The following is a 24,907-nucleotide window of genomic DNA, read 5'->3' as shown; positions in this document are numbered from 1 at the left end:
GTCATCGATTCAGATCAGGGCTCACGTTTTACTGCAAGGATTATGGAGGAATCGTACCGGTGCTTGGCGATTATTTGACAATTACATACTCCGTACCACCCCCAGTCTGCAGGTCAGGCGGAACGCATGCTAACCGAACAATAAAGACAACGGTAGCGAAGTTCTGTAAGGAGACCGGACTTAAGTGGCCAGATGCCTTGCCTATAGTCTTATGGCACATAAGACGAATCCCACGCATGCCCCTAGGCCTGTCCCCATTTGAGGTGTTGTTTAGGAGACCAGCTTTAGTCCTGGGAACTTATGTTCCTGCACATGCTAGCCTCCTGGATGGAGATGAAACTTTGGCCAGATATGTTGCCAGACTGCAAAAGGAGCTGACTGACAACCAGTCTGAAGCTCAATTGTTTCAAACTGCTCCCTTAGGATTATAGGTTCATTCTTTTAACCCAGGGGACTGGGTAATGGTAAAAAAGATCCCCCACACCGACCCCCTGGAGGGAGGGGCCGTACCAGGTTCTGTTATATACTTATTCTGCTTTAAAAGTTGCAGGTAAAGGTTCCTGGATCCATCATAGCTACGTTAAGTTGGCGCTGGGACCCCCACCTGACAAGCCATTGGATGAGCCACTTCACGAATGAACGCCACTACCAACCCATGGACTGAGTTTTCCAGCTATTGGGACCTTTACAACCCACCAAGACTTCTTGTGTTCCTGTTTATTGGACTTACATTGGTGGTGGTGTTTTTTGTATGGTGTAGAGGAGGATGCTGACATTGGTTTGCCTGGGGGTTCCTCTCCCTATTCCCAAGTCCAGTACAAGGATGGGAGAGCAATAGCTTTTTGAATTTAACCCATGCCATAAAACAGGGTGTAAATCGAATGCAGTGTTGGATTTGTATTCATAACCCCACATATTTGGGTCGGGGGTCCCATTGGTAGGGGTACCTATCCCTCTTAATTGAACACTCTAAGCTAAGCTATGGGCAAACACTACATTTAACTGGAATGTTACGATCTAAATATGGTCTATTGATATGGTGGCCCAGGGTAATTATGCTTTATGTGTGTCATGATGTAAGGGCATGGAAAATACAGTTTTTGTGGGGTGCAAGGACACCACCCAGATCAGCTCTGGTGCAGCAGGCCCCTCCATCTACTCTGGGGCCCCGTGGCCAGTCCCTGAGGGGTCGGGCTGGTATTGGTTATGCAATCACACAGCTTATAAGGTTCTCCCAGCAGGATGATGTGGTACATGTACCTTAGGGGCTATAGTACCAGCCGGGACAGTACACCAGACCCTGACCCAGGGAGAGATCCGCAATCTAGCATGGAGAAACTGATGAAGTATTCTTTAAACCCTCTTTCTCAACGGCCCACAGGCTTTCACTCCTTTGTACGTTGGTTTCTGCCATGGTTAGGAGTAAGCGAGCTAGAAAAAGCTATAGTTAACATTTCAGCGGCTTTAGAATTAATAGCAAATACTACTGCAGATGCCTTATCTGCCCTTCAGATTGAAGTAACTCAGCTGTCCCAAACTACATTGCAAAACTGCCTAGCCCCGGACTATCTCCTTGCAAACCAGGGCAGGGTTTGTGCTCTGGTTAACTCAAGCTGTTGTGTATTTGTAAATCAGCACCACCAGGTGGAAACTGACATCCACATCCTCATACAGCAGGCAGCCCTATTCCACCATGCCAGCCTTGACAATGCCAGCGCTGGATTCTAGGAGGTCTGGAATTGGCTTACCTCATGGCTGCCAGATGTGGGGGCTTGGGGACAGTGTATTTTGTCCTTTTGGCTGTTATTGCTTTTGTGGTTTTTTTTTGTATGCCTACAATGTTGTAGTATGTGCTGCCAGCAACTACTAACCCTGCATTGCGGTTACTCAGCCCCGATATAGCTTACTGACGTACAAAAGAAAAGGGGGGGACTGTTAAGGAAAAGTTAGTATGTGTGATTCCATTTTGGTTTGGGGCCCAACATTGTCTAAAAGCAAGCACATCATGCACCAGGAGGAGTGTTCCTTAGATACTGCATTCCAGTGAAAACCCTCCCCCTTGTTTCTAGCCTGTCTCAACTCCTGGTTTCTGTTCTTTGTCTGTTCCTAACTCCCTGCCTCCTGGCCTTAGGTTACTGATGCATTGCTTCAGGACCATGTTGTGTAGTTGAAGTAATAGTTTAGCATGGGGAATGTACCTAGCAGGGATAGGTGGCAGATAAGGAAAGGGTTTGTCTATTGGCTAAGGTTTCCGATGCACGAGGGCAACGTACGTTGCTAAAAGGTACATAATCTTTGTATAACCTGCATTCAGGGTCCCCTGCTGACTAGTGGGGGCGGGGGTGGAGAACTACACTTGAGCGTAATAAACTTAATATCTTTGGGAACTCTGCTGTTGTGGACTTTGTTCGTGTGCCTCAGCCTAGACTCGAGCTGCACATGACCTATCATGTATAATTTGCAACACACCCCCTCAGAAGAGAAATACCTTTCAAAACTAATCTGTTACTGTGCAATAATAGAAGCAAGATATCAGGGGAAGAAAATGGTTATTGTACTATATCTATTAAAGCCCATATAAAAATCCATAGTATGCCTGCACCTTGAGTACTATGTTTAAGAAAGATACTAGAATTGGAAAACATTCAGAGAAGTAGAATATAATTAGGAGCGTGGAACAGCTTCCATATAAGGAAATATTAAAGACTGTCATCACTATTCCACTTAGAAAAGGGACAACTGAGGAGAACTTTTTTTTTTTTTTTTAAAACAACATCACCACCCACCATTTCTGCTAAGTGTTATTTACCCCTACACAAAGCACAAGAACCAGGAAACACCTGCTGAAATAGGTAACAAGTTTAAAGACAGACACACACACAAAAAACCACACACTTCACATAATGCACAGTGAACCTGGGGAACTTATTGCCAGGCTATGTTGTAAAGGCCAGAAGTGTAACAGTTCAGAAAAAAGTTACATATGTTCTTGGAGGATAGGTTCATGAATGATTAGCCAAGCTGATCAGGGATGCAATCCTATGTTATAGGTGTCCTTAAACCTCTGACAGAAGCCAGAAATGGACACAGGATTGGTGACTTCAGTAAGTTGCCCTGTTCATTCCCTCTGAATCTCCTCATACGGGCCCCTGTGCTAGATGGGCCATTAGTCTGAGAGAGTATGGGTATTCTTATGAGTATCAAACGAAATCCTAACACTGGGCTAGGACTATTGCCAGATGGGCATAGTGAAATTGTTTTCCCCTCTGTCAGTATTACTACAACATTTCTGTTCTGTACTTGGAAAGCAGCAAGATTACTCAGATGAAGAGCTCTCCAATCAACTAATAGTGGGAAAGGATGTTAGACATAGGCCATGGATAAGTTTGAGTCAGAAGGTCTAGAAAACTTGCATACTGGAATTTAAGGGTGATTGAGCAGATTTCACTCTAGCCCAGAAATTTAAAAAAAAAATTGAATACTAGGGAAATTCTAAAAAGTGTTATGCCTATATTTTAAAAAAAAGCAAGCAGGATAATCCAGGCAACTATAGAGCTGTTATAGTAATGTCAATCCAAGGCAAAATAAATGGATGAGCTGAGGTGATTCTACTGATGGACATAAATAGTGCCAGTAAACAGTTCCATGGAAAGTGTCTTGTCCAACATGCAGTTTCAAAGAAGGAAATAAGTATGTTTGATTGTTAAAGGTAACAGTATAGACTTGAATCACTCTTAGCATTATTTGTGGCACCTTAGAGACTAACCAATTTATTTGAGCATAAGCTTTCGTGAGCTACAGCTCACTTCATCGGATGCATACTGTGAAGTGAGCTGTAGCTCATGAAAGCTCATGCTCAAATAAAGTGGTTAGTCTCTAAGGTGCCACAAGTACTCCTTTTCTTTTTGTGAATACAGACTAACATGGCTGTTACTCTGAAACCTGTCTTCGTATTATGCCATTGTTAGAAGTTTGCACTACACCAACCAACCTTGTACTATGTAGACCAAGAATTGGCTATATAGTCAATGGGTATGTTTCTAGTGGTGTTGTACAGGGCTCTGTCCTACAACCTGTGCTACTCAGCATTTTAAATCAAGGATATGGAAGTAAAATTGTACCAACAGAGTTTGCAAACAGATTGGCAGAGAGTGACAGAGCAGTCTCACAGCACTCTGGATCATTTGGTAATCTGGATGCTTTCAAACAAAGAAATCATAGAATATCAGGGTTGGAAGGGACCTCAGGGGGTCATCTAGTCCAACCCCCTGCTCAAAGCAGGACCAATCCCCAACTAAATCATCCCAGCCAGGGCTTTGTCAAGCCTGACCTTAAAAATATCTAAGGAAGGAGATTCCACCACCTCCCTAGGTGATGCATTCCAGTGTTTCACCACCCTCCTCATGAAAAAGTTTTTCCTAATATCCAACCTAAACCTTCCCCACTGCAACTTGAGAACATTACGCCTCATTCTGTCATCAGCTACCACTGAGACCAGTCTAGATCCATCTTCTTTGGAACCCCCTTTCAGGTAGTTGAAAGCAGCTATCAAATCCCCCCCCCCCCATTCTTCTCTTCCGCAGACTAAACAATCCTAGTTCCCTCAGCCTCTCCTCATAAGTCATGTATTCCAGTCCCCTAAATCATTTTTGTTGCTCTTCACTGGGCTTTCCAGTTTTTCCACATCCTTCTTGTAGTGTAGGGCCCAAAACTGGACACAGTACTCCAGATAAGGCCTCACCAGTGTCAAATAGAGGGGGGAACAATCTCGTCCCTTGATCTGCTGGCAATGCCCCCCTACCTGTACATCCCAAACTGCCATTAGCCTTCTTAGCAAGAAGGGCACACTATTGACTCAGATCCAGCTTCTCGTCCACTGTAACCCCTAGGTCCTTTTCTGCAGAACTGCTGCCGAGCCATTTGGTCCCTAGTCTGTAGTTGTGCATTGGATTCTTCTGTCCTAAGTGCAGGACTCTGCACTTGTCCTTGTTGAACCTCAGATTTCTTTTGGCCCAATCCTCTAATTTGTCTAGGGCCCTCTGTATCCTATCCCTACCCTCCAACGTATCTACCTCTCCTCCCAGTTTAGGGTCATCTGCAAACTTGCAGAGGGTGCAATCCACACCATCCTCCAGATCATTTATGAAGATTTGAACAAAGACTATCCCTGTAAAGTTGTAAATTTGCAACAAGGAATTAGCCCCCCATTCTCTAGGCATGGCCTATCTTGGCAAGCAGTGATTCTGAGAGGACTTTTTCTTTCCCCCCCAAATGGGCTAATGTGATCCTCCAATTTCTAGGACAGGAGTGCATCAGTAGGATGGCAATTTTACCTCTATACATAGTATTACCTGGACCAATACCACATTAGGAGTTTTAGTGTCCACATTTTAAAAAAGGGATATTGAAAACTGGAGGGGTACAGAGTGCCCTAGAAGTGGTTTTAAAGGTTAAGATTTACGGAGTAGGATTCTATCTACACCCAGGGTGCTATTCCCTTGTTTGTACACAGATGTGCTAGTCTTATTGAGCTCACTGAGACCTAATAAGTATGTGTAGCATGTTAGCACTGGTAGAGGCAGAAGAACAGCTGAGCCATGTTGATTATATACTAGCTTAAACCTGTAGATAAATACTCTATGGGCTGGCTACCTCCACAGCTACATTTATACTCATGCTAGCTCAGTGAGTGTATTTTGGTGGGGTGGGGGGAGGAAGAGAATAAAAAGAGTGATTAACTATCAGAACAGACTAAGGGAATAGTAGGTAGGGTGACATGACAGCAAGTGTGAAAGATTGGGATGCGGTAACAGGTGCCTATATAAGACAAAGCCCAATATTGGGGCTGTCCCTATAAAAATCAGGACATCTGGTCACCTTAATAGTAGGTTCTCCATCCATTGAGGCATCTAAGTATTTTGTTTGAAGACCTTATTGGAAGTCATGCTTTTGCCTAAAGTTAATGGGCTCAGAGGGGTAACTGGGTGAAAGAGACAGAAGTCAGTCATGGACCACTAGGACTAGATTATTCAGTAGTCCCTGAAGGGACTAGAACCTTGTTTACAAAGTGTAACCCCCATAAATAAGCATCAGATCAAGTCACTACCTTCAGCCAGTGGTGAAAGCAAGCTGGTATGGTGTACTGGTAAGAGCTGGTGTGCTGTACCAGGACCGGCTTTGAGAGGGCCATTTAAAGCCCTGGGGTAGCAGCGGCAGGGATTTAAAGGGCCCCGGAGCTCCAGCCCCTACTACCCTCCTGGGGCCCTTTAAATCCCTGCCAGAGCCCTGGGTAGTGGTGGTGGGGTTCTGGAGGGGATTGAAAGGGCCAGGGCGGCTGGAGCCCTTAAATCCCTGATGGAGCCTGGCCACTGCTACCCCAGGGCTTGGGCCGCAGGGATTTAAAGGGTACGGGTCTCCAGCAGCTGCTACTACAGTGGAGCCCCAGGCCCTTTAAAGCTCTGCCAGAGCAGCAGTGGGAGCCAGGAGCCCCCAGGGCTCCTCAGTGATTTAAAGGGCCCAGGGCTCCACTGCAGTAGCAGCAGCTGGAGCTCTGGGCCCTTTAAGTTGCCCCAAGCTCCCAGCTGCCTCTGCAGCTGGTAGCTTGGGGGTGATTTAAAGGGCCCTGGGCTCCCAGCTGCCACTACTGCAGCTGGAGCCCTGGGCCTTTAAATCAAGATTTAAAGGGCCCAGGGATTTAAGGCCCTGGGCCTTCCAGTTGAGGCCATGCCCCCTGCTCAGGACTCTGGCATACTGGTAAGTCCAACTTACCTTCACCCCGCCTTCAGTACACAAATAGGAACAGGCATCTACAGACTTGTTAAAGTTTATAGTTTAGTCTTTAAGGAAAGACTCAGGAGAGATTAACAACTGTGTGCACAATTAAGATCTTGGGGACAGGGTAGAAAGGGAGAAGTGCCATGCATGCTTCATATGGTTGCCTGTTTCTAGGCAACCAAGTCAGAACTGCCTGGAAGGCAGAACAGCAAGGTATTCTAGATCAGTGCTCCTCAAAGTGGTGGTCTGCAGACTGGTAGCCAATGACTCACAGACCAGCACCAGTCTGCATGCACACTGAAAAAGATTGCTGGTCCCTCAGAGATAATCTAGAGCAGTGCTTTTCAAGCTGAGTCATGAGCAGATTGACACAGGTAAATATGCCAAAGACACATGCATCAGTTACACATAGCTTGCTTTGAGCTAGTATTGGAGCAGAAGTGATACCCCAGCTAAAATGGTTTAGATGAGATGCAAGTCAAAGCTCATATTTATAAGCAGGATTATGCTCTATTTTACACTGTAGCTCTAACTAGTCAACTATCTCCTGACAGAACACATTAGGATGACAATGCTACAAGTTTAACAAAATCAGTTTCTATTTCCTGAAGCAAAGATCTGTTTGTAACCCATCTTTCTGAAAACTTTCCTAAACAAATTAGGAAAGTGTACTTTGGTGCTCTTGTTTTTGAATGGAAAAACTGTTCCTCTTATCAGACAGAGAGGCTCCAGGAAAAAGCATCAAGTTTTACAATGGAGTAGTACAAATTTGTAACTTTAATTATGAAGTTGATCTTAGCTTATTTTACCTCAGACTGTTGCTGACTTTAGACTGAATTTTTGGAGTTTAGATTCAGTGCTACCATTCAAAAAACCCCCACAAACTTGCCTTGGGGGTAGTTGGTGTTTAAAATTTGAGTAACACCTCCACCTCCCATTTACATTCATATTCTTGGAGGGAAAGGGTTGGGGAGAACAGAAATAAGACCCCACATCAATGACTTCAGTCATTCTGGCAGAGTCAAAGCTCTTACAAGACTGACCACTGGTGGGGTGGGGGGGGAGAAGAGGAGAGAAGATGACTTTTCTTGAGGGGGTGGGTGTGGAAGAGGATGAGGTACTGTTTCAAGAATCAGTTGGCCTGGCCTCTGCAACTTTTAGTTTGCCATAAGGACAAGTGAGCACAAGTTTCCTTTGAGAAACTTGTTTCAGTAAGGTTGGTGTTCAGACTTTAACAGATGGTGCTGGAGCACAGCCCAAGGAGTTCAGACAATTGCTGTCTGCCAGCCAAGAATATACTGACAGCCTTTGAAAGGAGCACAGAAGTGCAATCTCTACTAAGGGCATTAAGAAATCTGCTCTTAAGTACAAGCTAAACTGTCAATACTAGCATCACCTCATACCATTTTGAGTGAGGTATAGCTCTCCATGCTTGGGGTTTAGTTCACCATTTTATTCAGAGGACTCAGCTGATTCTTTCCTTTGACTAGTAAGTCAGTCACTTTCTCTGAAGTATCTCCCCACCTATGTCTGCAGGATCTCTGGAGGAGTCAGGTTAGTGTGGTAGCACTCTGAAATGCAGCCAGCTCTACATTTAGTGCAAGCAGCAAGTGTCAGCAGAAGTGAGTTCAGGCCACCAGAGCAATGTTTTATTTGGCAGATGTTTGGCCAGAAAGCATTGCAGCAGTGCTAGAGTGGTTTAATGCACATGAACTTTAGTTTAACTAAGATCTGGGTTTGGCCTCTACACCAACAATTCCTTTATTCAGAAGCAACTAGCTGGGAGCAGGCTGCTAGAAGAGCCATTTCTACATTAAGATACAATCTTGGTTACTATACTACAATATAGTAGCTTCTTTACATGCCAAGAGGATAGTAAAGATTATCTAGGTCAGACTACAATCAGTGGAAGTTAACAGAAGTTTGTCCCATCCACTGCACAAAGCCTCAAGTAACTGAGAGCAGCCCAGTAGTGCCGATTAAAAGAGGGAATTAAGAAATTGCACAAGGATAGTTCTTGATAGTCTAGAGAATTTAAAAATTCCCTGCCCTTGTGGCTTAGTAGAGCAGTGAGTCCAATGGAGAAGTTTAGGTTTCCCTTCAGAAGGAACTTCTGTCCTCACCTTTAAGGTGGTTTAGTTTAACAGAACTGAACTAGTTTGGACAATAGCTTGTTGGAGGAAGATAGCAGAGTACCTACTTGATTCTGACAAATCAAGTTGTACTAGATTGTGATTTTGGCTATGAAGTTACTGAAAACTGCACCGAGAAGGCTGCATTCAGAACCAGCATTCTGTAGTTTAACATGCAATTTCAGCTCAACATTTATAGTAGTTGTTTTTTCCTACATTAGCCCTCCATACTTAATTTTATGGAACTTGCTAGCAGAAGGCTATAAGATTAATTCTAAGTATCTACTAGAACAAGTACAATTTGCAGGTCAAGTGACAGATCTCTATGGTTGGGGGGAGGGAACTAAAAAAAGTTTCTTGAACCACAGTTTAAGAACTTTTATCCCACTAGATCTTAACAGCACTCTTGCAAGGCAGCAATGCATGCTTGCACAAGTAAAAGAGCCCTGATGTTAGTTTATATGCAGTTTGCACAATGGACAAAAGGAAGGAGGGTGAAGGATTGCCCCAAATGGTCTAAGCAGGTTTCTTTTTTCATGTTTTTGTAGAAGAATGGTAGTTTGACCCAGTTACAGCTTTGCTCAACTTTTAGGATCAGCCATGTTGATTATGAGCTATAGAAAAAATTCAGAGACTCTAAATAGAAGTGGTTTTAGATAGGACAGTTGACTAGAGGTGTTCATCCCTACACCCCTAGCCTCATTTTTGGCATTTAGTCACTTAGTCTTAATCACTAGAGCAATCCAATCTTGAGATGAATACTGTTTTGAAGGAGGGGTGCTTAAAGACACTGGGAACTGACATTTAAGGAGCAGGCTTGTCTGAGATTCTGTTTTGGGGAATTTAAGAGCACTTTATGCTACAGCTGTGTCAAGCAAGACTGCAGGGAGGCTGTTAGCCAAAAGGAACCATCTGAGTCAGTGTTTCCAGTAGTAGCATGAACAGGTATTTTGTTTCATTAATTTATGATGTGACCCACCATGAGCTCTGTGCTTAGTTATAGCCAATTTAACTTTCAGATACTAAATAGTTTCCAACTAGATTTCTTTTTTGTACCTTGCTATGGAGTTAGGTAAAGAGGACCAAGCTTCTGCTAGTTAGACCTTGGCTTTTTAAAAAAAGCCATCACTTTAATATTAAAGCATTTAGTTGGCACTGGGAGGGGAAAGAGTTCATTAACTAGAGATTGAGAAAGTTATAATTCAGCATTTGAATCTAATTCTTACTTCCAGTAAGAAGGACAAGACCAGACCTCTTTAATTCTCATTTAATAATTTTTGCATAGATAGATTAGGTTCAAAGTGTCAGTCTTCATTTTGCTGAAAATTAAAAGAGGAGAGAGTGGTTTAGCAATGTAATGGAACAGGTTTCTGTAGCATCAGCCTAGTATGTTAGAGTCCTTATGTAATTACCTTGTGGGATGATAGCATCCAATTCACTTTAACTTTCCATAAGGACTGCTCCAGAAGATACGTGCCCGTGCCTATGATATGCCTCAACACTACGACCTAAAAGAAAAATAAAGTCTCAAGAGTCTGGCCAGCCCACAGCAAAGCCATTTGTAATACTTCAGGTATGAGCATTATTCCTCAGAGTTCTAAGTTAGAATACACCTGCAGTTAATACTTAGACATACAGAATGTAGGTAAAGCTTGTTGCACTCTAATGGACTCTTGAGAGAAGATCTGTGTATCTACTTACCAAGCCTCTGTTTTCTAGGAATACATCTCCTTGCACAAAGAAGATCTGAAGCTGGCCGCCTAGCATCACATATCACCACACTGCAGTGGAAGTATATCTACAAGATAAAGAATTGCAGTTGCTATAATGTTCTACAGATTTGGAAAGTCATGCTCATTGTGACTCAGCCATTTGATTCAGTTCTCATCTTGCCTTCCCCCTACAGTGTCACTCTGGTAACCTCCAGGAAGGATTGTTAGTGGTAGAGACAGGTTAAACCTTTGTAATAGTACTTGTTTTATACAGGCATTCCAGGCTCATTAGAACCTTGACTGGCACTTAGAAAAAGTCTGCAGAAGTGCTACTCACCTGTTCCAGTAGTGCATTTCCATCTTGCATGAATGTGAACATTTTCACCTCAAATCTCTTCAGATGAGTGGGAAACTTCACTCTTGAGTCACTATCCACTTTGTGGAAGATTGTTTGATGGGAGTCCTCTGCATTTTCACAGCTTGGAGAAACCAGACTCAAATTAGAGGCCTTAGATTAGCAGCTACATGTGTCAACATTCAACATCTCCAAGCATAATAGTTAAAAAAGTAGGCTAGGGAAGAATTTCTACTATCATAGCTAGCAGATGTAGCTCAGTAGTAAAGGATCTCTGCCACAAAAAAAATCCAAGTCTGTCCTTACTCAGGTTGAGAGCACCCAGTCTTGGAGGCTCATGGTGTTTGTATTTTACATCTCTGCTGCAAGAGATGCCTTATGTAGGAACCCCATTGCCCCTTCTGATGACTTTTCAAGGGCATAGTAACTGTTTTAGTTCAGAGCTATAGATAGATTTCTTCTAGTTTAGGTTAATACTTGGAGGGAATCAGGGAAGCCATTTCAGAGGGGGCAACTTTAGCCCCTGGAATCACTGTTACAGTGCTCCTAAGTTACTGTGCAAAAAAACTAAGATGTTCTAAATTCCACATGCAAGTTTAGAACAAGATACTGGCTGTATTCTTTCCAATCCCTAGCCTTGAGTTATCAGTGTACAAAGTATCAAACTTGTTTCTACCACCTTTAGTGTAGACATAAGTCAGCTTACTGCCTCAGACACTTTGTCCAAATGAAATTTAATGGACTAAAAAAATCCAGTAAGTGCTTACTAGGAATATTTTGGCATTTATGTACATGACTCACTAACATTGAGTCAATCCTTACTGGCAGAATCATACTTGAACTGCATTTTTGTATAAATTTTAAGCTTACAGCTATAGCTAAATACAATTTGAAAATAAGCAGCCTTTATCTGCAGTGTCTAAAGCTGAGGGTTTTGATATGGGCACTAAGGGGAGTACAAGTTTATGTTCTAGAATGATATTGGATTGTACTACTTTAAATTATGAATGACAATGCACATGTGTTAGTCATAATTACTCCAACCAGGACAGGTTAGGCATTTCAGAACTCTACTTTAGAGAATTAAAAAAAGTTTAAGCCTGAGAGAAATAAAGTGGACATGCAGACCAGTGTAAGAGTGCTATAATTACAGAATACATGTGCATTGTACTTTGACAGGACACTGAGGAGTACCACCAGTGTGCTGGGGCAGAGTCAGTACTTTGTCTTTAAGCTGACCACTCAGGAGCTTGAATGCTTGTTTAGTACAGCAGCAGCTCCCACTCCTGAGAGAAGCTCCCTGTCCCCTCACTCCAGCTCACCAGAACAGGAGGCAGGCTCAGTCCTAAGTAGTGTAGCCAGTGGTAGCACCATGGCAGGGGGAGGGGAGGAGAGAGGCCAGAGTAGTGCAGCTGCAGACTGCATGGGGGGCAGGGAAGAAGTGTGGTATGAGACTGAGGATGATATTGTGTTACCTGTCTGTAATGACAGACCACTGTGGGCTGCTGTCTCTGTCCTGGGAAGCAGTAGCCCAACAGTCTTCTAGATATAGTTCTAGCTGTGGATCTTCAGAATGGAGCAGTTCTACTTCAAAATACAGTGCCTCTTTTAAGTATTTTACCACAGGATACTCTATGTCCTTGTAGGAGTCAGAATAAGACTTGTCTAGAAGTGAGAAATAAGAGTTTTAAGTCTTGATGTATTAAACAAGCCCTTCTCCCAGAGCCATAGTTTTTGCCAAGTCCTTACCCACCTACATAGTCTCATTTTGCTACAGCAGGGGTTTAAGGATGAGTACATGGGTGTGAAGGGACCATCTTTGGAAAACGGGAATGAAAATGGTCAGGGCCCAGGAAGGGGATTTGCAGATTAGACCCCTCCCCTGGATCCACACAAAAAAGATAAGTGCAGCATTTATACAGGGGAAGGGGGGCAAATGGCTCATGTACAGAAACTGTGAAGGTCATCTGAGCAAGGACTACAAGCCCTTGTTGATAAGAGTTATACTCCATGCTTGTGTTTCCATCCTTACAAAGGATTACATTTGTCAAATACCATCCCTTTAGTACAGAGTCCCAGCAGTGTAGGGTGTTAAGAGAATGGCTTCCAGAAGTGTCTATATTCCTAAAGAGGAACCCTCCCTCTATGTACATTCACTTATTAGAAATTGGGGGTGGGATGGGTGGATTATGCCACCACTACAAGTCACTACAATGATAGTGATGCAACAGTGGTGTTTATTGCTTCTAGGGTCAGTCATTTCCTGCTATTCCCATCCCCACCCCCTTGAAAAGCCAGCTCTTAGGCTGCTCAGCATTATCATCCTTACCTTTGAACAGCCTCAAGGTTAGAGCAAGAGAGCCAAACCCTGGCTCAACACTGGGTGCTGGGTTGTTTTTGGAGCTGTACTGGACAACGATGGTCTCATTTATTATATATTGACATGCACACTTCAGTCTGGGAGTGAGAAAGTAGAGTTTAGATGGTTATAATCTTTAGGTTTAACCAAAGAACTCTCCCCTTCTATCTGTACAGCAATACTTACTGGTATATTGGTGTAATGCTGCCAGGTCTGAAGTAGGAGACATCATTTTCATAGGTCATAAATGTGTTCTCAAACTGAAAGAACCAAGCATTTAGTGGGAGACCATTAACACCAAAAGCAAGTCAAGTTTTAAGTTGCTAGAGGTACTCAAGTGCTGCAACAGCTACTTAGTAGCTCATTAGCTACGGAGGCTAAGGTGAATCACTGTCACTCAGCCAAGACCTTCTATTAGAACTGTGTCAGTTTCTTCAACCCCTGGAGAGATCATTGGGCAGTGTGTGCATTAGTGTTGCCAGTATTCACTAACAGCATAAAAGCCAGTAAGTCCAGGGTGTCCTATGCAGTGTGGTGAAAGGGTGTCATGTGCCCAGTGACACCAGCAACTGAAGCCTGTGGTAGGTCATTGGGACAGTATTCTGTGTGAGTTGATTACTTGATAGTGTTACCAACAACAAGTTATTACCAAGTAATCCATCCCCAGGTCTTACTCCTGTGTAATTTATAGGTGGTCTTTGATGCAGGATGCTTCCAGCACTTCAAGGGGTCTCCCTCTGCTAAAGCCATTGGATCACTACAATAGAAGCAGTAGCAACACCTGCCTCTAAAACAGAGGTTATTGAGTTTAGCAAACCTTGTCTTTGTTCTCTATGCAACAGTGACCTGTTTTGGCTGTCAGCATGAGTTTAGGATGGCCACACCATCTATCAAAACTTTTAACTAGGCAGAATGTAGCCTTCAGTTTAAGGCTGAAGATGGCTAGAATCCTGCCAAGTGTTGAGGTGGTGTGGCACTTGATTAACTAGAGAATACAGTAGGTGGGACAGAGGTCAAGATCATGGTTAGGACCAAAGAGGAAGGTGGTATTGATTTCTGGAAAGCTGGTTATCAACATCTCATGGGTATCTTCTGTAACATGAGCTCTGAGAGAGTCATATAGAGATGGAAGGTCAATGTGGTTCCTTTACCTTTCTACTTGTTCCACAGGTGTTCACATGGAATATGAATGTTGCACTCTTCTCAGTCACTGTAACAGGCCTGCATTGTTTGTCTCTTAAGACAAATAAGCTGGTATCCAGGTCTGTGATTCCTGCTAGCTTAACTGCAGTGATAGCCATTGTTCCATTTGGCAGACAGTCTGAAAACAAGCAGACATCCATTGTCTAATTACATTCAGCATACTCTCCTCCCCCTGCCCCAAACCTCCCCCCACAGCAGAGGGCCAGCATTACCAGTCTAGATCATTTGGTCACGTATTCCAAGTAGGGCAACAAGAGATTGTACCTATTAGTTCTTTAGGTGAAAATCTGCAAGAGATTGAAAAGTCTGTCATGTCAGCAAGAGTGTTATCCTTCATTGTTACATGGAGTGAAGCAGTTATTCCAGAGGGATGAATATCCTAGGAGAGATCACAAGTTGAAAATGTCTAACTATTGATCAAAGTGAGATTGTTTGCCATGCCAGTTTAAAAAAGCCAAAAAGGTGAAAGCCTGGTCCAGTTGTCACTGATGTCTTCAGTGAGACCAGTGTTTTATCCTTGGTCACTGAGTCATGTGACACTTCTGCAGATGCACCATTTGCCCCCACATTTGATGCCAATAGATTGGCCTGACCAAACCTCTTCTACAAACATCTTTATTAGAGAGTCAAGCCTAGTGCTTGACCAGGTGAGTTAAGCTGGTCCATGGCCTCCAATGCCCTGCAGAGCTATGATCAGACAAAGCATTAAGGGAGAAGCTACCTAGTAATTCAGTGTAGTTTTGAAATCCATGATTGACTGGGGTCCCAGTCAGAGTACTGTTTTCTGACTGTTTGCTACTTCTGCAGCAAAGAAACTATGGTGCCATGTTTGAGCTCTTTGTAAGGGCTCACATTTCATCCAGTTTAGTGGATTACTGTTGGGATTGTTTATATTGAGTCTGAAGTTGAGGGGAAAAACAAAACTCTGGTCTTAGGTTAGGAGTGCTTCCCATGTGTATTTTTTCTTGCATGAGAGGTTCTACCACCAGTGGTAAGTTATCTACAGTAACTCAAGATTTGTTCCATTTCTGATTCAGCTACCATTTCACAATAATGGCAAGTTTAAAGCAAAGCCTATTGGGAGGGCTAGATGCAGAGCATTAGGCACCCAACTCCAAATTTTAGACCTCCAAAGCCTCCTGTTCAATTGGTGCCTAACCCTATAGGCATCAAATTTCTGCCCATGTACTGGCAGCAAGCTGCTTAAATCCTAACAAAGCTACTTGGCACCTAGTTCATGCTGAAGTTCCATCATAACTGAACTACGTGTGCCCCTTTCCTATCTTACCTGCAGGGACCAATCCAGTAGGCCTACTTAGAAGTGGAGTAGCTGATTGACCCTGCATGCAACATTTGGAAGGAAAGTTTAGTGCTGCTTTGGTACCATGTGGTCAAAAGCCCACTGGGTAGAGTGGGAAAAAAAAAATCCAGGTTCAGATTCCCCACTCTGGAGCAGAGATTTTTGATCAGCATCTCCTACACCCTGAGCTCCTGAGGGCTGTTGATTCTACTCAGGACTACTTCCCAGCCTGTGGCTCTCAACCTTTCCAGACTATTTCAAGAGTGTGTCATGCCCCGTCAAGTTTCACTTAAGCTGTACTCTTACAGAAGAGATGCAATACAAAAGTCAGTTCATTCAAATGACTTGTTTACTCTTATTTTACCATATTCTAAAATATTGGAATATTATACTTACATTTCAGGGTACAATAAGTGTAAACAAGTCATTGTCTACAAAATTGGTTTTTACTGACTTCACTAGTGTCTTTTATGTAGCCTGTTGTAAAAAGATAGAGCAGGGGTACACAGGTCTTCTAGATGCCTGAGACTGTAGGCTCAGCATTCCAATGTTGGGCTAAGTCCTTTGAGGAGACTAACCCCAAGTTGCTTGCTGGAAGGGTTTCCTCCTCCCTACTCTGACAGGCTTCTGGAATTCTAGCTCCCCTCCCACCAGTTATAGTGGGTTAGACACCATGCACATTTGCGGTCCCTTTACCTCATATAGTACATGAGGTGCATAAAGAGGAACACGAATTGTGAAGTGGGTGCCATTGTCATCTAGTCCATAGTTGTGCTTCTGAGCAGCATCTGGTGACAGGCTCAGGTTTGAAATGAAGGGCAGCCAGTTTTGATCCACATTGCCACGAACAACTGTTAGATAGAGGTTTTCATCATCACAGAATCCTCTTGCACTAGGCAACACTGTAACAGATGGAGAAGTGATCATTTGTACATGGAATATTAGTATTTCAATGGAGTTCCATTGGCCTAATCTGAGTTGCACCATAAGTGGGTGACCATTTGTCTTGGTCCTGTTACCTGCATCCTTGACAGGAGAGATTGTTATGACTGGAACAGTGAAGGTCTCATGTGTTGGCTGTACTATGAATCCAAGTGTGACATTCAGTATATAGAGTCTAGTGTCTTCTGTTAAGTACTGAGAGAGAGAGAGAGAGCGCGCATCAAGTCACATTTAGAAACTCCAACCAGTAGACTGTTGCATCACATGCATTAGGTACTAAATAGATACCTCTTTCTTAATGCTAGGCACATTGAATGGTGTTTCTATTACATAGCCTTTGCTTCCATTGGGGTATCTAGTCTCATAGACTTTGTATCCATGCTGAAGGGCTTCAGGCACAGTTACAGTTGTATCATCTATGGTCAAGTTCACCAGTTCCACGTCTGGGAGGAATGTTCCCACAGTCACATTGACCAGCCTAATGCTGGAGTTGGTATCTAGGAAGAAGTGGTGTGGTGTTAGCCTTTGCTAAAAATGAAGTGTGAACTTAAAGGTTCATTCAGTTACTTACTGTTTGTTATGGTGGGTGGTACAAGTTTAAATGGAGTTTCTATTTTCTTGATGATGGTATGCTTGGTCACTCCCCACCTGTTGTCTTCCCACTGATGTTCCAAAAACAAATTAATGTAGTATTTGGTCCCATGCTGTCCCTCACTCACATGGGTCTGAAAGGGCAAGTTGTATGTTAGACACCTAGATAGTTGAGTTGCATGCAATATGTAGTTTCAGGAGCATTAAGGTGATCTGACAAAAGCCATTTACTAGGGCTAACAGCAACAGATTAGTTTGCATTATCCTGCTTTTCTGAGAAATCTCTGTATAGGAGCAGAAATGCAAGGGGCAGGTGGTTCTCTACTCCAAATGGCTCAATCCATATCCCTGTTCCCCCTTGCATACTGCCAGCTTTATGTTCTTTCAAGTTTAGTCCCCTCAGATTAGATCTTCCCCCACAAAGGTGGGGTTTCAATCATTAAGTGGCAAATGCCTCATGGGTTCTGAGGGTGTTCAGCCCTCATTGACATCAGACAACCATGGTCAATTGGAAGAGCTAGTCTCTGGTCATCAGGTGCTGTATGAGAGCTCCCCAGGTCAGTGTTCTTATGTGGAGCATTGAGAAGTGGGGCATAACACCCCTCTCCCTCAAAGTCCAATGTGAGGAGAAAGGGGGCTTTATGGGGAATCCTCTCACCCTACCAGCCATTAGCTTTCTGCTTGTAGCTAAGACGGATGGTTATCCACTAACCTTGTAATAGCCACCTTCTGCACCTATGGGCATCTGGATGGTAATTTCATCTGTATTGTTTGATAGCACATATTTCCTGGAAGCAATTTCTCTGGCAGAGAGTTTGTGAAGATCCACACCAATTTCAACAAGGAGATCGTTGAAGCTAGTTGCCCCAGCAGAGAGGGTTGGGAGGTTTTTTGGAATGGTCCATGTAATTGTGTCATCTGTATAATCCACCCCATCTTAATTTAGAAAGAATGGGAGGTATTTCCATTAGTATCAAGAACAGTACTTAGGGCAGTTACACTGAAACATGCCTAGCTGTTATCTTCAAGATGTTTGAGTGTTTAGCATTAGATCAAAGGGATACTAAGTCTCACCTATAGGGCAGGCCACAGCAGTATCTACCATCAAGATCATCCATCGTTGCTTGTAGAATGTGCTTGCTCTCACTGCAGAGAAAGTCACTCCTCGAACCTGCAAGAGTAGATGCTGTTAGAGCTGTGTAGTGACAGAGCACACAGATGGTGAAGGAGTGTACCAACCTTGACTAGCTGTGCTTCTGCAGCATTGTATGGTGCTCTCAGCAAAATCCTAGTGTCTGTTGTATTGAGTCCATAGCCAGCATTCTGAGCATCACTTGCTAGCAGAGCCTTCCTTCCACTGGGCAGGTGAAATACTACTTGCCAGATTGACACTGCCCCAGCGGTTGCCTGAGGGAGACAAGCAGCTCAAAAGTTTTGTCATGTGTTTTTACTAGACTACATTTCCATTCTCATTTACACCTGACTTGGAGAGACAATTGAGACACCATCTGAGATCCTTTGTATTCTCCTCCTCCCTCAGCTTCAAAAAAGCTCATCTTGCTGTCCTGGAAAGAGACTGTACTCCCTATGCTAAGGTGCCTATAGGCCTAGTGTTGTGGCTGTCTCAGTTCTAGGATATTAGGAGAGTGAGGCAATGTCTTTTATTGGACCAACTTCAGAAATTGGTCCAATAAAAGACATTGCCTCACCTACCTAGTCTCTATAAAAATCCAACAATTAAGCAGCTGGTTCACTGACTGGTTTCATGTTCACCAGCTCATTGTTTCCTTGTACTCCCTATCCATCTGTTGCATAATCTATGCATGGATTATACAGGTCTTTATCTAGTAGCCACTATGATTGTGCACTGGCCTCAAGATGCTACTGAGGTAGTGATATCAGTCACCTCATTTGTGAGGCAATTCCTATTTTTCCTTCACTTATCCTGTTGCTTTACATCTGTTGCCAGGAAGCCAGAAGGTCTCCACGTGTATCCTTCAGTCCAGGAGTTTATTCCCTTCCTTTTTTTTTGGGAGGCTGACTCTTCAATGCATGCTTTCAATATATTGCTGGAGTAGTTGTACACAGGAGACCTTGAGCCAGAAGTAACAATGCTAGCAGCTAAGCTTACCTCTGGAAAGGCTAGAGCCCAGTCCTCAGGTTCATCTTGGAGCAAGTCTGCTGTTATCTGTGGAACATTCCTCCTGACAGACACCTTGCAAAGGAACATCCATCATTAGTGACACCAAGTGGGAATAAGGAGACAAACTATGTTAGGAACGTTTGAGTTAGTGATCATGTTCCCTGGTTGGGAGTAACTTCTCTTTTAAAGAGTCTGATCTTGGTTGCTTGGACTGCCAAACAGCCTTTTAGTGACAGCTAATGGACAGAGGCTATTTGGCTTCTCTGCATTTCACCATTTGATTGTATCCTTTGTCTAGGCAGTGCACCTACTTCTCAGGTTTCCTATTTCCAGTTTGGAGTCAGAACAAGTGCCTCCAACAGAACAAAACAGTAACCAACTATTTCCATCTTATGGATGAACTCCCATACTTGGGAGTTTTCACTGGCATACTGTTTTCATACACCATTTGGCTTTAACCTATTATTGGACATTCAATAGGTGACAAGCTCAACATTTGAGCACCTCACTTCCTAGAAATGAGTATGCTTCAGGCAATATCCATTTATTGGATTAAAATAAACCCAATTTTCAGGTGGGCCCTGGACTGTTTGAATCCTATTACTACATGCACTGCATTCTGCTTATAAATGCTTTAGTGGCCAAGTGTTCAGGTTCCCATCCAAGGCCCTATCCAGAGCACACTCCTTTACAAGTTCCTCCCCTTCCCCATGGAAGATCAATGCTTGGGATCTTACCTCCATGTAGTTGGTTTCACATACTAACTCTCTTGGATGCCATGGACTGTAAGGGCAACTCACAGTCTTCAAGTGAGTTAGAGCATTTTTCATATCAGGATTAGTAGCTGTTTTGATTTGTACAGTTACTGTGTATACATCACTCTGCAGAGACACAGGAACAGCTCTTACTCAAGGTGCTAAGAGTGTGCTAAACAGGTCCCCTCTCCCACCACCTCCTATTTGCTCAACCCTAACTAGTGATGCAAAGCTGCCTCAGAGTAGTGTTTAGACATTACAACTAAGTCATCTGTGTCTAAATAGACTAGATAAGTGTAGCTCTTGAAGGGCATTTTGCATGTCTCCCTAATCCAGATATTTTTAGACAATACTTGAGATGGAGTCCTTGCCCCTTTCCCAATAATCATGTTATAAAAGCAAGTGCCTGAAGTTGCAGTGGGGGAGGTCCAAATTAGATGATGAATTACATAGCTAGTCAGATATCAGGTTGTGGAGAGGGATAGTTACCTGCTGCTAGCAGGACAGATATCCATCTGTTCATATATTGGAGGGAAAATTGTGGCAATTAAAGTCTTCATGCTTATGTTAACACATTAGTTTGTGTTTTGTAGTAGACCATTGGTGTTTCTACCACAATATACCCAGAGGCCTGGGAAAGAGCTCTGAGGGAACACTACCTAGCTTACCAAGTGGCACTAGTTAGTAGACATGCAACATATTGCTATGTTACAATCTCTGTACAACTCATTGGAAGTCAGAACTTCTGTGAAAGGACAGACTTTGTAACTAAAATACAGAAGTAGGGCATTTTAGATACAGTAGGCTTACCTCAATATGAGTGTAGCAGCTTATAATGGAAGCACGGAATTCAATGTTACCCCAATAATTATACTCTATTGTATAGCCACACTGTGCTGCCAGGGTCCCATCGATCTCCTGGGCTGTGCCAAACTGGTCTGTGAAAAGGTATTCAAGTACAGCTGTCAGGAGACCTTCATAGTTGTTCAAGCTACACTCATGGTCTGAGCTTTTTCTTGGACATTGCATGCAAAGTTACCTAGTTCATCCCAGAAAGTCATTCCAAGGTTATACTGTACAATAATCCCTGTTGTAGACTTTACAGTGACAATTGCTTTGGTGTCATACTTGGAAGGCCATTAACTGTAGCTGATTGGATCTGATATGATGCTGGCACACCCCCCTTTTTAAATTCTGTAGTAGTAGTTTTATAGCTGTGATTCAGTGCCTCCATTTCTTCTTGGCCCTCCCCTCTCCTAGTCAGCTGCTATACTGGCTGTGACCCAAGGTCAGCTGTCAGCAACTTGCTAGGCTATCATACAGGTGAGTTAGGTACTTTGTGGCTTCTGTCTTGCTGTAGTCCAGTGCATGCATTAAGAGAAAACCAAGGGTCTATTTGGCCACTTGACCACCAGGCTAACCAAGGTAGAGTTTAGTCCTTGGTGTTTACCTGGGATATCAATAGCCTATTTCATACTATAGTTGATCTAAAATAGTGATCTTAATAAACCCAGATTTGGCAATTTAGTAGGAAGAGTAGGTAGTTACCATGACATCTGTGGATAAGGTACAAATGAGGATTTCTCACAAAACTCATTGTTCAGATTAGCTAGACTATTAAGTGTTTTTTGACTTCTCATTAGAAGTTACTTTAAATATTGTTGTGGTCTTTACATTGGAAGACCCAGTGTAGATACTCTTATACAACATTCCGGTATTAGAGACTTGGCACCCCAATGCCTGGTAGCTGTAGGTAACCTAGAGTTTAGGTATTTATAACTGGGACATGCTGTTAAGAGGCAATAAGCATTTTCAAAGCTGCCCCTTATCCTCCCCCCCACCCCTTTAGCTTACCAACAGCAGCAAAGATCAGATACTTGTCCTCGAAGTACTCTGCATTCAGTGCAATCCGCAAGAGGCTCCCCAGGCACTCTGAGCTCAGGGAGCCTGTAGAGATGTTAAAACAAATTAGTAACTATCACCATAGCATCTTGCATCCAAGTGACTCCTAAGTTCTTTATAAAGCAGACTTCACTACTGAAATGCAGCCACTTCTGGGGTCAAACAGCAACCCTTTATCAGTACATGGTTAAGGCCATAGCCACCTGTAGTTTCACCTGGTCAGAGAACACAAACTCATGCACATCAAGGGTCTGAGACCAACTGGCAGATGGCACAGGGATCCCATGGGTTCACCAGAAAGGGTCATGTAAAATCTTTACTGACAAAGATATCACACTAATTATAAACACTAAAAATTATGTTCTCTAAATCTGCAGTTAGAAGCAGGTCACTCAAAGGTAGCATGTCTTGAGTGAAACATCTCTAGATAGTGATGGGCTATACAGTGGTCAACCATGGATATATCCCTATTGTATGACATACCTATTTTATTATTTGACTTAGAAGGCTAATGACTTCTAAAGGCTCTGCCAGAGTTTAACAGGAAGTACTAAACGCAGGGGGAAGAGCACCCTATTTTGAGGTGAACATTAAAGGTCTGTTCTAGTATATTTGAGGTTGCAGAAAGAAGCCCTAGCATCTTTCACCTAGAATGAAATGGAGAGTGGATTTGCTTCCTGAAAGGGATCTCAGCCAGGCTTAGTTGGCAACACTGGAATAACTCTGGGTGAGAACTTGTCAGTTAAGTTCATGCACAAGAATGCATGGTTACACATAAAAATAGTCATAGCATTCAAGTCTCTAAAATTTCCTTTTTAAAATATAAAGGAGCTCAAGTGCTGTGTATAGTAGAGGAGCAATGGTCTAGAGTACGACTGGTAAACTGCTTCTGTGAGCAGAGGATCTGGGAGGTATTCAGTCATGAGGGGCTGGATACCACAGGGCGACATTTTGAAGTGACTCAGAGGTTGGGGTGATCACCACCCTGCAAGGTAGTTTTGTTTTTTCAACCTAGGATTGAGATTAACAGCTTGTCAACAGAAGGCTTTAAATTGCTGCCTTGAGCTAAATATCTAATTTAGATTTACTGCTCTCCAGGAGTTTTAGAAGCAACCCCAGCTATAAACTAAGGACTCAGTCCCACATACCCTCCTTCATGGGAATCACTTTACACACAAGCAGTCCCACAGAAGTCAGGGACTACTCATATGCAGAGCTACAGGAACAAGTGTTTGCAAGGCTGAGGCATTAGAAGGGTCTTTCTGACAAGTTGTAAGACCACTCAGACAAGACACAGGATTGTGATGCTAGAGAGAATTACTATAGCTTGGTATGAGGGCACTTAGGTTCCAAGTCTCCTACTTAATGACTGTAAGATGTCATCCAAAGTGAAACAGCTTCACTAGGAGAAACTGAGCGAGCCCCACATGAGAATCTTAAGTACCCTAACAATTGGATTATAAGAGGTGGAGACCCTTGTTCAAGTCCTCTCTCTCATCTACCCTTCCCCAAGGGAAAAAGGGAATTGAGCCTGGGTCTCCCATGTTTGAGACTTCAATTAGGGAGCCACCATCTCTTCCTCCTCCAGAGGAATTTCTAAGCAGGGGCAGAAGACTGATCCATTAGGAATGCTCAGAGCAGGACTACTGCATTGATCCCACAGTAAAGCCAGTGGGCAACAGGTGGGAAGGCTATTCTGAGGATCATGCTAGAGGTGCAGTCCCCAGCTTGAGGGGGGGAGACACAGTCAGAGAGGCTAGGTACTTACAGCCTCTAACTTCTCACATTGTTGCAGCTACATTGTTTTTCGTGCTCTAGTTTGATCAGAGCTAGTGCAAGTAGGTCTTGAGCTTGGCCTCACATCTCTGGGGGTAGCCATATCCCTAGAGCAGTTTATTGGGCCAGTGCAACACTCTCACACTTGAGAGAGTATGTGACAGTATTAAGTACTCTAGGTATAAATTCATAGAGTAGAGCAAGTTGTCTACTGAGACAAGAGACTCAAGTAGAACCACCACACCTGGCCAGTGCTTTAGAAGCCACATGCCTTCCCTAGCACCACACTAGAGCATTGAAGCAGAACGCCATTTACTGAAAAGCAGGGGGGGGGGAGGGGAGGGTCTGAAAACTGCCTTGAAATGCAGGCAAATAGTTAACAAATCTAGTTACCTGGCCTGTCTTGGGTCCATATTTCAGAGGCTAATACACCTATTAGGAACAACCTGCAAGAGAAAGACATATGTGCAGATACACAGTTGTCTTAGTAGCAGTTTCTTTAGTTGGAAAAGGTTTCATTTAAGTATTGCTTAATTCTAATGTAAAGCTTCTATAGCTAGGATTAGATATTTAGACTTTTCAAGTCTAAGTCTCATTCTTTGGGGCATACAGGCTTGGTCTCCTTTACTTTTAAGGGTTTAGGAGACAGTCATGAGACTACCACAGACTACACCCCACAGAGAGAATCATAATCAACAGAAACACCACAAACACTCACCTCAACACAAGGTTTGGCACCATTGCGCTTTAGAGCAGCTACCAGCTGTAACCTCTTTTCTCTTGCTATGACAAGCAGACCAAAAGTTTGAGAATCCTGAGCAAGCTTGCAGTGTTAAACCCCCCCAAACTGCGTTCTCAAGGCTTTGGATTCACAATAGAAAGAAAAGCAAAGGCTCCATTTTTATACTCATGCAAATCATTTACAGCTGCTTCCCCAGTCAGACACCTATAATTCAATTCACC

At 43.3% G+C, this 24,907-nt stretch overlaps 1 protein-coding gene and 1 long non-coding RNA gene across 2 annotated transcripts in view; one reads left to right on the top strand and one right to left on the bottom strand.

Moving 5' to 3' along the window:
• LOC122464916 overlaps positions 1-15,486 on the top strand; it is a 20,444-nt gene extending 4,958 nt beyond the window's left edge. Inside the window, exons 2-3 of the long non-coding RNA XR_006289352.1 lie at positions 8,737-8,743; positions 15,476-15,486. This is a non-coding gene — a long non-coding RNA (uncharacterized LOC122464916). The remainder of the gene's footprint in view (positions 1-8,736; positions 8,744-15,475) is intronic.
• On the bottom strand, positions 10,158-24,907 carry LOC102948247 (zona pellucida sperm-binding protein 2). The gene is made up of 22 exons (XM_043542234.1): positions 24,663-24,907; positions 24,338-24,390; positions 22,121-22,213; positions 21,077-21,204; positions 20,249-20,392; positions 19,500-19,583; positions 18,608-18,775; positions 18,443-18,539; positions 18,081-18,304; positions 17,349-17,502; positions 17,066-17,274; positions 16,855-16,972; positions 16,532-16,737; positions 14,800-14,914; positions 14,484-14,653; positions 13,519-13,592; positions 13,303-13,430; positions 12,449-12,638; positions 10,956-11,097; positions 10,608-10,704; positions 10,319-10,414; positions 10,158-10,225 (listed from the first exon to the last, which is right to left on the bottom strand). The coding sequence occupies exons 1-21, from the start codon at positions 24,683-24,685 to the stop codon at positions 10,347-10,349; spliced, it is 2,685 nt and encodes an 894-aa protein (XP_043398169.1). The 5' UTR covers positions 24,686-24,907; the 3' UTR covers positions 10,158-10,225; positions 10,319-10,346.

The sequence above is a fragment of the Chelonia mydas genome, chromosome 3 (assembly GCF_015237465.2).
Source record: "Chelonia mydas isolate rCheMyd1 chromosome 3, rCheMyd1.pri.v2, whole genome shotgun sequence".
NCBI classification, from domain to species: Eukaryota; Metazoa; Chordata; order Testudines; family Cheloniidae; genus Chelonia; species Chelonia mydas.
The sequence above is the reverse complement of the archived record's forward strand: the minus strand, read 5'-3'. Positions and strand labels throughout refer to the sequence as shown.

Excerpts from the sequence above, each read along its gene's own strand:
- LOC102948247 (XM_043542234.1), bottom strand. The coding sequence starts at position 24,685 with ATGGTGCCAAACCTTGTGTTGAG. Across the intron at positions 19,584-20,248 it reads GTGAAACCAACTACATGGAG|GTGTCTGTCAGGAGGAATGT; the intron begins GTAAGATCCCAA and ends TTCCTTTGCAAG. Across the intron at positions 14,915-16,531 it reads CACCTCATGTACTATATGAG|GATATTCATCCCTCTGGAAT; the intron begins GTAAAGGGACCG and ends GATCTCTCCTAG.